The sequence below is a fragment of the Pieris rapae genome, chromosome 22 (assembly GCF_905147795.1).
Source record: "Pieris rapae chromosome 22, ilPieRapa1.1, whole genome shotgun sequence".
Lineage (NCBI taxonomy): Eukaryota > Metazoa > Arthropoda > Insecta > Lepidoptera > Pieridae > Pieris > Pieris rapae.
In genome coordinates, this window is record NC_059530.1 from 4,730,932 (window position 1) to 4,744,315 (window position 13,384).

At 33.4% G+C, this 13,384-nt stretch overlaps 1 protein-coding gene across 1 annotated transcript in view; it reads right to left on the reverse strand.

Annotated features, from left to right (window-relative positions):
• Window positions 1–4,292: 4,292 nt before the first annotated feature.
• LOC123690186 overlaps window positions 4,293–13,384 on the reverse strand; it is a 145,997-nt gene continuing 136,905 nt past the window's right edge. The window contains exon 5 of the mRNA XM_045633296.1: window positions 4,293–4,393. Coding sequence (XP_045489252.1) covers window positions 4,293–4,393 — 101 coding nt within the window. The remainder of the gene's footprint in view (window positions 4,394–13,384) is intronic.

Sequence of the window (13,384 nt, forward strand, 5' to 3'; positions counted from 1 at the left end):
AACTGATGAGAGTAAATTTTTACGACGCGCGCGCGTCACAAAAAACCGACACGTCACTAGTTAGCTATAAATAACTACTTTTTATTTATTTATCACTACATTTTTCTATCTTAACAGTAATTACTAATACGATAGAATTCCAAAATCCTACACCAACTATTCTAGATAAAAACATTAAAAAATTAAACTTATATTCCTAAATCTATCCATAACTAACAATATACTAAAGCTGATTATAGGATTAAGCTATTGTCAACATTTTAGATTCTTCTAAGAAGTCATATTTTATAGGGCAAAAGATAACATTTTTCAAAAAAAAAAAATTTTTGTTATCTTGCTACGCCATACAATATAGTATATAGTAGTATAACTTCTCAATTTTAACATAAAATATTTTTATAAGCGTCACGTGTTCTACGTGTACTATATTATGTATTCATTAGAAAGCCTCCACATACAAACCTTCACATACTTACACTCACTTTTAAACTATATATAACAACACACCCAAATTAGGTATCACTTTGTTAAATGTATTGAAATATTTTTGGTGTTTGTACCCTTTGTCAATTTTTGAACCTTTTTGTTGGTAAATATTATGTAATTCCAACTCTGGCTATATTTTTAGTGTAATTGTTATTATAAATATTTAAATTACGCCCCAAACTGTATTTGTTGTAAGATAAAAAGTAAAACTGATGTTATCTCTATCTATATAAACTATCTGTTCTCCATCGCGCCAAAAGAAGTATAACTTCAAAACATTTAGTAGAAGAAAGCAGCTAGTGAAACATTTGAAACTTTTTTTGTGATTCATTAATGTGTAGGTACATCGAACCGTCATCATCAGAAACTAGCTTTTTGTATCAAAAAGTCAGTCAGTCCAATCCAGCCCACAGAGTACACAAGAAAATATAATCAATGTAATATCAATTCATATTCTGTTAATAGACAAAAACATTATCATAACAAAACATTCCAAACACCAAAAGCAATTAGTATCGGCGTCAAATTTGCAGGTACATAGGATTTTGACACTTAAGTACATCTAAACACCGTAAAACGTAAAAAATTTGCATTAATATTTTTCACAGCACGAATTGTGGTTAAGCGGTTTTTGTAAAATAGTTTCAGTAAAGCATTCTCGAGTCTGGCGAGCGTCGAAATGAGCACTTAAATTTCTTATATCAGAGAAATAGATTTGCTTTTTTTAAACCTTTATTTCTACTAATGTATGCTCTCGACTATGACGGCTTGTCTCTTTTGAGACTTGTTTGTATGCAGGCCATGCTATGCATGTGCATGACACAATTGAGACTTATCCATACATTGCATACAACAATGGGCTGTCTCCGTATCAAGAGACTACATAGAATTTGTTTGTAGGAAAAACATCCAAATTTGAATGTGGTAATTATACATTCAGAAAGAAACTCGCTAAATAGAATTTGTGTTATAGCAATCTATTTGTGTTTAACTTGTTTTAAATGTAACAGCAGCCTCACCTAATGTTAATTGAGGATCCATGGATACTCACAGAAGGCTCGCAAGTGCGTTGCCGGCGTTTCAAGATTTTTAAAATGTAATATTACTTAAATATTTATATATTAAATGTTTTTTATGTAAAATTCTCGAACTCGATATTATGTTGTATATTATTTATAAAAAAACTAAATTTGGAAAAAATTAAATCCGCCAATATACTATATTTATCCAACAAACAACTGAGGAATAAAATATGAGATGCATAAAGATTTGCATGGCTAAAGCGGGATAACAGATGTGACATGTACAGGGATTATAGTGACGAGAACTCAAGAAACTTTCCTATTGCATTTTTATATCAACATGTTTAATATTATCGCGTTTTGTATTGCTATACTGACAAATCTGTCAGTAAAAGGTTGTTAATATAAATTAGAAATTCATGATCACAACATGAAATTCAATTAGCTACCAAAAACAACGATTCCATTTCTCTTTGATGCGAACTTAAATTTGCTCTTTTCTAAAATAAATGGAATTGCGCAGAACACGCAAGCGTTTGGATTCAGTTCTCACATTTAATGCATTTTATAATAACGAATTTTTATTTCCGTAGATTATTCCATAATGGTACAAATTTTGTTTTTAAACTTGTTGGAATTATTAATAATGTAACTGTTATTTTTTTATTTAAATTATGTTTTAATTGTTTGAAATAATATAAACAATTTATTTACATCGCAATAACGCAATAGGAGAAAAGTTAAATTAAATAAATAAATACCCTGTGTAAATTGGCAGTCTTACTGCTAAAGGCAGTTTCTCCTAGACAACTCAAACATAAGAACAGTACCAAATTTCAGACTTCACTAAACTATTCAATAAAAAAATATAGTAATAAAGTTACAATGTTTAAGTCGGTAACGTAAAATCCAAATATTTTAGGTATTTGTCACAGGGGAAATATTATTTAAAATTTTAATATATATATATAATGTATATTGAAATACAGTCAATAAATAAACATTTGACCTCCAATTTTAATAACAAAACAGGACCGAAGTTTCTTGTTTTTTCAAACCCAGACATTGCTACAAATTGTCAAAGCAATCTGAAAAATGAATTTGTCTCGAAATTCATACCAGTTCAGTTCAGTTCAGTCCTACTAGTCTTTAGATCTGGATCATGATGATTTATTTTTACAATACAATATGGGCAGACACATTACAACTTTTATTTCATTGATTTGTGTTCCGAGAAATGAATCTAGGACACCATGTGCCTCATACGCTGCCACAAATTATATAAAATAGAAAAGTTATTAACGTTTTTTAAAAATACGTCAAGCTCAATAGATGGACGGAATTCCAAATATTTTGTAGCTTGCGATGCTGGAATAAGATTAATTTCCGAGGGTTCGGGCTCAAAGGAAACTTTAACATAAGCATTAATAAACTTTTTCTCTAGAGGCTCTAACATCGAAAGCTAGGTATTGTAATATTTTTATCGCACGAAAACACATTCAGGAAATGTCGAAAATCGCTAGCATGTGTGATGTGTCGCGCGAATAGTATTTCGAAACAAAAAAAACTTACTAAGAGTACATTTAAACACTATGGCTTAGCTATAAGCCCGTCGCTTGCACTCTGTATTTTAATGTATGTACGGTTCCTGTGTTAATGATATATTTTAAATAGAGATTAATATTTTCTTATTATATATCCTATATACCTGGCGCAGTGTTGGCCTAGCGTATTTATCGCGCTACTTTCATCCTTACTGTCGTAGGTTCGATCCCAGGCTGTGCGTGTGCACCAATGGACTTTCATGGACATTTATCATTCACTCTCTGATGGAAAACGCCGTGAGGTAACCGGCTTATAATATAGTATATATAATAGTCGACGGCGTGTAACGCTCACAGGAGGCTGATCACCTACTTGGCTATTAGATTCACAAAAAATAATAAGAAACAGATACAAAAATCTGAGGTCCCTAAAAAGGTTGAGCGCCTTTTATTTATATTTATATGCCACTCGCATTTATCAAAAGAATAAATTCCAATTAATTAAAAGCTATTAAAGCTATGAAACGCTTATAATGAAGAGTCTGTGTCTGGGTATACTCTGGAGGGTACTCCGAATTTAGTAATCGCTACGCTTATAAAATTAAGAAACCTGAGTGAGAATAATAAAGCCTTGACAATGTATGAGTTAAAATGTGAGCTGAAGACCACTTATGGTTGCTATGGTAACTGTACCTGTGGTAACGGTTCCTGGGTCATCGGGTGCTTTAAATAATAGAAGATTTTGTCTTACGTTATATTAACCGGTTGCGTATAACAATATAATATGAGTGGACTAATAAAAGGTTAATTTCTATGAAACGAATGATTGAAATTTAACAGTCAAAGACAGTGCCTACTCTGACCGAACTCCGACGAATTAACGTCTTGGGAGATGTATTCATTTAGTAGTTACATATTTGAACTTTAAAATTTTGTAGGATGTCTTGTGCAGTAAACGCAGTTTTTTATTTATGAATATAGATATGCAAATACATTGAGTGTTTATATACTACATGATCGTCCATTGCGGCTTTTAACTAAGTAATAGTTAATTTACAAAGAAATCTCACTTGTGTTATGAAGTGTACGCACAACTAACTATTTTTACTTTATTAAAGAAATCCTCATGCGGTGTTACCAGATTCCCAAATTTTTAAAATTCGCCAATAGTAGTGCGTTATGTAGTCCTAGGCGTTGTTAGAATATTCCTAACTAGTCCATACATCTAAGTTTGGATTCCTTACCTGTGATGACTGGAGCTGGAGTGACCCGTAGTTGAGGTAGACAAGGGTGACCTTGCCGGGTAATTACCAGCATGACCGCCTTCAGAAAGCACGAATTCTGTAATAAGAAAACATCATCACATCTATAGAATAAATGTTTCTACGAAGTTTGTACAATTAGTTAATTTATATTAAATTATTAAAACACAGCGGTCAAGGCCTACTTCAATGACAATTTTAAACTAGTTTGGGCAACCTTAAGCCAGTGGTCAACAGCAATATTTTTAGTTTGTCCCTAATACCAGACGTATTTATTAATACAATTAAAAGTTATATAGACGATATAATCACGATTACATTGTAGACAGAACTAGTTGTATCATGCGTTTAACAGGAGTTATGGACAATAGTAACATTCAGAATTGAGACAACTATGCCAGACTTCCTTATGTCACACACAACAAGTTTGTTAAATTAACGGAAAGATGATTGAGTTGAGGTACATCGAATATGAGCTCTGGTCTCTAGGTTTGAATGCCTTGCTGAAACCTGAGTGCCCCTTTTTACGGCGTGTGGAGGCCAGAGGGTTTTTAGGGAGCAGGGTTTCACTACGCCTCTGAAAAGCAGAAGGCTTTAACTTGGTTAGCAAAGCGCCACTCACGCGAGCAATACAGATCATTAACAAAATTTCCATTGAGGTGGACCTATTTGTTTGTACGCTGGCTGAGTTCACAAGAGTTGCTTGCTATATTGTTAGTTATAAGATTTAGGAATTTAAGTTTAATTTTTTAATGTTTGTATGTAGGTTAGTTGGTGTGGGTAATATAATGGAATTCTATCGCATTAGTTGTAATTGTTAAGATAGGATAGGAAAGACGTGGGCAGGCGTGAACACATTTTCACTTAAAAAAGTTGTGCACCTGCACAACCTGTTCAGAGCCATTCAAATTAATACCTTGGTCTCCAGGTTTGAATGCCTTGGCAATTTCCCAGTCCCTCTTAAGAACGCATGGAGGCCAGGGGTGTTTTTAAGGGGTAGGGTCTCACTACCTCTTTGAATAGCAGAAAGAAGGCTTTAAGAGTAGACTCAGCCCCACATCCCCATTCATAGCGTGGGCCTAAAAAAAACTAAAGTTGTGCAGGTATTCATTTGAATAGCTCTGAACACTACAGTACGATTGTAAGTTGAATACATTCGATACGTAATAAAATACAGCCTAAATATATTTCGCCAAGATTTCATCAGGAAAAAACCACGTTGGTTCGTTCGCTTCATCCATCATGATCACTGGCTGCAGATTGATCGCTGTAGCCGCTCACAGCGACGTAAATATAGTAAGAACGGAAACACTGAGACAAAAATTGTGGGAACAAACAAATGCGGTGTCGATAGTGACAGAAGGATTGATAGTAGACCGCACTATCGGGATTGTATCTACGTATAAGTAGGATAAACCTGTGTTCTTTTGATTTAATCGTATATAGGAAATACTATATACAGTAAATATAAAGAAGTCTTTAGATTATATAGTTTCCTGTCCAACATTTAATATACGGAAGTCATGTTTTTTTTAAATAAAAATGTACAGGAGAGTCATCTTGTTTTATGATACCGTCCATGGACAATTACATTGCCAGTAACATCGCAAGTGCGTTGCCAGTCTTTAATTACAAGAACCTTGAGTCTGAATCTTAAACCTCGTCAAGTATTGGTAAGTTAAAAAATCTCTGGTTTAGAGTGATAATTACAGGAATTAAATTAAGTTGTAAGGAATTAAAAGAAGTTCGATTTGGTTTAGGTATATAGATAGTGCAGTCAGACTAAAAGTCTAAAGATTTCATTGTTCTATTAAGAACTTATATAAAGTTTGTTTGGCTTGGATTCAGCGGGCGACACTCATTCCGCGTAGGTTCAATCCACGGCTGTGCACCAATGGACTTTCTTTCTATGTGAACATTGTGAGGAAACCGATATGCCTTAGACACAAAAAGTCAACTGCGTCAGGCACAGAACCAATTACATTAACAAATTATCATGAAAAGATAGAAGGGCAAGATGTATTTGCCGTTGATTTTTTTATGCAACCTTTATGCAAACTGGAAATCAACTGAACCGAGTTATCCAGTAAACCACAAATACTAAAATATTAAGTATAAGAGAACATATTTTTATTTAGAATATAAACATATTGTCGTATACATATACAATATAATTAATTCTATAATAAAAAGAAATGATAAGTCAGGAGCTGTCAAAATAAGCAGTAATAGTTTTTGACAATCCTTAAATGTATAATTTACCCTGTCACAATATATATTCCATTTTTAATAAGCTTTCACAGGAACTGTCAAAACAACAGTGGTGTATCATTTATTTATATAAAGCAATTTTTTACCGTGTAAAAATCCAACTATTGATTCGAAACTATAATTTAAGCGGTGATTTATGCGTTCTTAATAAGACATAACAGGCGCTGTCAAAACAAGCAGTAGTTAAAATATTTCATAATTTTTGACAAACATTCGTGTACATCAAATGTGACGTGCCGCTCCCCTGATATACCGCTCGAAACTCTAAAATATAACTTCCCGCATTTCGTTTTGTTTATCATCTTGTGCATGTATTACGAAGGTCTTCCGTAATATGTAAATATGCGGAAAGCGGAAGGAACGAAAACAAATCTAGCGGGTCCTTATTCCACGTTGATGGAAAGTTTGAAATAAATGAAATTCCATTTTTGAATTATTACGTTTTCAATGTAAATTGATTTATGACAAATGAATACTTTGGAACAACCTCCTTTGATTGCTAATCTCCTGGCACCACGAGATATATTATATTGGTAATAATAATAATAACAAAGGTATAAAGTGAAATTTACATATGAATTACAGTCATACATCAATTTATGCCATACGAGCATTAGCTTTAGATAAAAATATTAACATATATATATACATATAAAAAACATATATGACTGTTAAGGACCTATCTGCTCGTAAAAGTCCATAAAAGTACACTGTATCTTTCCATGTTTCGTCATCGATTCTAGAAGTAGGGCGAATGGAAAATATATATAGTGGAGTTAATTAGTTTATGTATTAATTTTGAAAGACCAATCAATACACGGTATAAATAACTTCGCTCAATAGAAAAAAAAATCCATATTTTGACACTTTGAATTCATTTTATGACGAAATTGTTTATAGAATGGTTATCTAATTTACCCGATGAATTGTATCGCAAGCCGAGCAATACATTTCAGAAAAAAATGATAAAATTACATTCATGTAATGTTTAACATAACTACTTGTTATTACGGGCCGGCGCGCCTCAGTACTCCACTGGGCATTATAGTCCACCCCGAGACACTGACACAGCAAGTCGTGCTGGAATAGAGCCTTAAGGCAGTAGGTGAAGCTGTTCAAGCTGTTTGGAGAGGGTTTTTGGGACACCAAAATGATGCTCGACACTACAATACCGTGTAAGCTTCACTAGGATGTATGCATCATTATAATGCACCCTTATACTGGTGTTTTGCTTGTATATTATCCAAAGGTGACTTTGTGTAGAAATTTCAATCTGTAAATAAAGAAGTCTTCACATCAGTTATGGGTATTCTGGATAACTTAACTTTGAAGATAAAATAAACAATTTAACTGTGTAATCATTTTATTAAAATATACATAATAAGGATAGTTGCAAGATATGGTTTGCATTTCAAGTAAACGAAATTTACAAAGCTGAAAGTAATACACTGAAGTTCATTGAATATATTTCATGTATGTACGCAACTTTCCGGCAGTCACAAGTAGAGCCTGCCAGCTCGCAGTTGTTCACTAAACTTTTAAATTATGCTAATATATCATTTGTGCAAGATACGGCGGGCGTAGCAATATTTATAATTACTTTGAGCGATCGCACTGCGGGTTTCCGCGACGAGAAAACGTTTAAAATTACTTAAATTCAATCATATTCTTAGATTATATCTAAACGAAATCATAGCACACTAATATTAACTAAACAGATGATGTTAAAGTTAAACATTAGTCCAGTCAAAGTCAACAAAACAGTCAAAAGCTGTCATCTGTGATTGCAATTAACTTTTAGACAGTAAAAATAACTCAGTGCGGCAACTTTTTTAGGCCTGGGCCTCAGATTTCTGGATCAGTTTCATGATCATTTGTCAATGTGTGTCGCCTTTCGCTTATACTTTTTGGGTCTAAGGCAAGCCGGTTTCATCACGTTTTCCTTTACCGTTCGAGTAAATGTTAAATGCGCACATATCATTGGTGCACAGTCGCGGATTGAACTTACGATCTCTGCGATAAGAGTCTCACACTGATCTATTTTAAGTTAACAAATTAAATAACAGTGCTGGTTAATAACCGCATCGTTTTTACCGTAGTGCGGTAACATCACACGGAACACTAATAGCTAAGACAACAATTTAACTGTACTTTAATTTTCTAGGAACGTGTAATCGAGGGAAAATGAAAATTGATCGTCACTAACTAAGATAACTTTGGTAAGTTAAGCGCTCTGCGACGAAGGGAGGCAAAAATGTTAATAACAGTATAGTTTACGAGTTGTTATGTAATTTCTTGTTTACCTTAAGATTATCCCTTGTAATAAACGGCGAACATTTTCATGCTCCCTTTTTACTACTTGCAATACTATTTTATTTATAGTAACAACGGGCACCCGTGTTTATTTATTTGGAAACAAAACAAATACATCTTTACAAGTTACAGTTAAAAATAAAACATAAAATAAACACATTGGATGTCTCCACAATAGGTTTCACTAATATGACTATATGATACACACAAAACAAAAGATGACAACGAACGACACATATGCATGTAAGAGTTAGGACATTAACAGTTGTTTTAATTTTTTTAAATAAATAAATGAAATAGGTTTTATTTCGGACAAGTTCATTTTCCTGAGCAAATAAAAAAAATATCCAAGTTCATTAAATATATAACCCAGGTTTTCTCAAAATATTGATTTTTATCCATTAGACAGTCTGTTTTTAACCACACTAGTTCCTGATTGAATATTTTAATTTCAGTACTGATTGTAATCTTAGGATTACCATTAAGCATACCATACCTTCGGTATATTTATTATAGTAGCTGTCATAGCCAAAAAAACAGGCTGTCAAAAATATTAACAAATGACTTGTCAAAATACGTAAACCACAGAACACAGTACAGGCTTTTATGAATACCGTATGAGGCACCGATTTTACATAAAAAAATCATTGTAGAATCAAAGCCGGCATGTCAGCCTACCTTAATTTTGCTGAAACGCCCACTGAATACTAAGAGAAGGGCCATCGCATTGTCCCAATGTTTACGATCTTTTCATACATATTTTCCGAGTGCTTGCGCCAAAATATCATATTATAATAACAATATCGCTAGCGTAACTTTTGGGTGCCAATAAATCAAGTTTTTATAAAGCAGATACGTTTTAGCATATAATGAGATTGGATGGATAACATAGTCGCAGCAAGTGTGCCGCATGTATAAAGCATACTTTCAATCCGTTTATGTAATAGGAATTTTAAAGATACTGCTTTAATAAAAACTTTGATTGAACCTTCCAAATTAGAATAAATTTTTAATGTTTTTCAAAGGCATGTTTTGAACTTCTGTCACAAAGTCGAACAGTCAAATGCTGCATATTAGCTTTTTGTCTAATAAAATTAGAAATAAATAAATTATCATCCGTAGCAGCTCGGTATCCGTTTTTTTCACAAGTGATTGTTTTCTAAGGCGGTTTTTGCCGCGCAACACTGCTATCTGGAATTTGACTTAGGGTCCTTGAAGAAAAGAGCATACTAGATTTCTGTATCATAATTATTTGTCGATCTAATAATCAGCCTCTTAAGCCGTTTACTTTGGTTAAAGGCACGATTCCTCACGTTGTTTTCCTTTATAAATGTGGCGAATACTTAAATGATCCTAATCCTTGGGATTGATTTGTTCCAGTTCAAACAATTTGTATTAAAAACTTGGCGATTGAAAAGAGTGGCGGAAAGTTTCTTGCCAGTTCTTCTTGCCCGCTCTACGCCCTTGACGTGCGAACTGGCAGTAAATCTAAATTTACAATTAATTTAATTTTTTTGACGTTCATAAGTGTACTTGTTTACCTAGATGAATAAAGATATTTTGTTTGTTTGTTTACCGTTCAAGCGAATGTTCAATGCACATATCTGTTGGTGCACCGGGGATCAAACCTACGAACTCAGATGAAAGTCCCACGCTGAAGAACAGTTTAAATTATATTTATTTTTACATAAATATAACTCCTTAACAAAATACTCATGGGGCCGATGTTCCGATTTGAGCAATTTTGCTTATTTCTAAATTACTTGATCTCATTTACGTGCCTTTGAAGTACCGAGTTCAGAAAGTTCGTGTGTAATTTATTGTTTACCGTCACTCTTCTGTTTATTTAATGCGAGTTAACTATGTAAGACGCTCGGGATTGTTTTTACAATTTGTTGAGGAAACTTTGTTGATTTATTAAGAAATTTATACTTTAGTCTCCTTTAGCTTAGCGTAAACCAAAGAAATTTTTGTCTGTAAAGTCGGTTTATAGACGATAGTTTAATGTGCTAACATAAAAACAAAATGATGAAATGGTGGTAATCTTTTATTAATAAAAATTAAACATTTTTTATTGAATTATCACAATTGGATACAATCCACACAAAATCGGATCTAGATGGAGTGAATCCTCCAACGTAGAGCTAATCGATAGAGAGATAGAGGTACAAGCGTATAATGAGCGTAACTGTACAATGAGCGTATCAGGACACAGAATCATATTTTTTCCTGCTTGTATCCGGCGGTCACGTCAAAATGTATTCATCAATAAAATTCCCTTTAGATTAACGCCGAAAATTTATTACCTATCTCAATCAATTTTTGACCATCTGAGAGAGACATCTTAATCCAAATATTGATAAAAGGGTACCAATAAGCAATTTACGGATTGTAATAGCCATCTGTCGATACAAGCTATCGATGGTAGGTCGAGTTGGATCGATGCTTAATTTTGTTTATATTGATTATCAAATATGAGTGTAAAGAGCGATGAGATTGCATTCTATCCATCGCCAAAAATGGATTGTTTTCGTAGGGTTTGGATATTGGGATGCAGATAGAAAATCGATCGACTGTCACGGTCTTATATCAGATTGTTTTCAATCGAACCAGCGTTCGAATTACATTCTACTACTTACTAGTTCGTTGCTTTAATATAATAAAAAAAAAATCAGTGGCGCTACAACCTCTTTAGGTCTTCACCTCAGATTTCTGAATCTGTTTCATGATCATTTTCAAATCAAGGCAAGTAGGTGATTAGCCTCCTGTGCCTGACACACGTCATCGGCTTTTGGATCTGAGACATGTCGGTTTCCTCACGATGTTTTCCTTCACCGTTCGAGCGAGTGTTAAATGCACACATAGAAAGAAAGTCCATTGGTGCACAGCCGGGGGGATCGAATCTACGACCTCAGGTATGAGAGGCACACGCTGAATCCACTGGGCGAACACTGCTCTTGAAGTAATTTAATATAATAACACTAGAGTTAAAACTTCCAGCCTGGGGTAACAACTGTTAAAAAATGTGCAGTTTATAAAAAGGGCTGGCTAAAAATATCACCGCTCCTTTCTAGTTAATATTTAATCGCGAACAAAGCGTAAGCTTACCAAGAGCTTTTTTTCTTTGTTTATTTCACTATCTACTGGTTTTATAGGTTAATATCGTCAGAAGTGTTCAATCAAGCATTGCGATGGCTAATTGTCATTGTAGTGGAAACTGTGAAAAAAGCTCCGAAAAGCACTGGAGGGCTAATTAAAAGTTTTAAAACAATGTTTTTTGATTGCTAGGTCACTGTAAGCATTCCAGTTTTATAGTCAAAGATATGATTTACTGACGGATAAAACGGAATATTAATTAACAGCTACACACAGACAACATAATCTACCATGAATTTTTTTTAGATGTATTATTCCTGTGCCTCTTTTTATACTTCCTATACAGGATAGCTATAATAATAAAACTCGGTAATTACCTAAAGGCTGAAGGCACGCACGGCCTTATCGCTTACAAGTGTTCCATGTTAATCGCGGGAAAAGAGAGCTAAGGGTTATACAGAGGAGAGCAAAAAGTAATAAAATTATAAAATATGAAAACTCTTTACTTAGCCTTAAGTAAAGTAGTGAGAGTGTTCTTATTATATATGAATACTAAATAGTTTGACAACCATTAAATGTACAAAATAAAACCTTTTCAGTTCGCCACTTCAGCAGACGGCAACTACAAGTAAGTACCCAATTTGTATCTACAGAATTATTTTCGGTCAACAGCATTCAATTGCATTTAGTAAAAATAAACTTTCGTCCAATATAAATTGTTAGTTATGGATAAATAGATTAAGGAATATAAGTTTAATTTTTTAATGTTTTTATCTAGAATAGTTGGTGTGGCAGTTATTTTGGAATTCTATCGTATTAGTAGTTACTGTTAAGATAGAAAAATGTAGTGAAAATAAATAAATAAATAAAAAATATTTCGACTATAATATTTTTTAGACAAGTAGATTATCACAATATGAGATTAAGATTTCTGAGAATATTAGGGCATGTGCACCTTACTAAACTCGCAATCTGGTGGCAAGAGAAAACTCTGAAGACTCGAGTGGCTGCGTTAGTGAGTTGGAATTGTCAAGAACATTAAAATTAGGGGTTTGAAGTTGGACGCAAGAAGATATCGATAAAGATTACGATGGAGAAAACGATGATGAAACTCGCAAGGGCTATATAGCCATTGATGTTGATGATGAGACGTAGGTCCAAACTTTAGTAAAATCCGATTTTCACCATATTTGTATTGTCGCCACAAATTCAGACAAATAACGTTCATGATGCTTTGAATATGAAACAGATATTTTTAGGACATGTAAAATTTATTAGAGATTGATTTTTCAATAAAAAATTCCTTACCAGTCAATGAGGAGCCATTCGTATTACGTAGGAGGACTTCTTGTCAACAAAAGTAAGCTAAGCTTGTAATAATACTACGTAT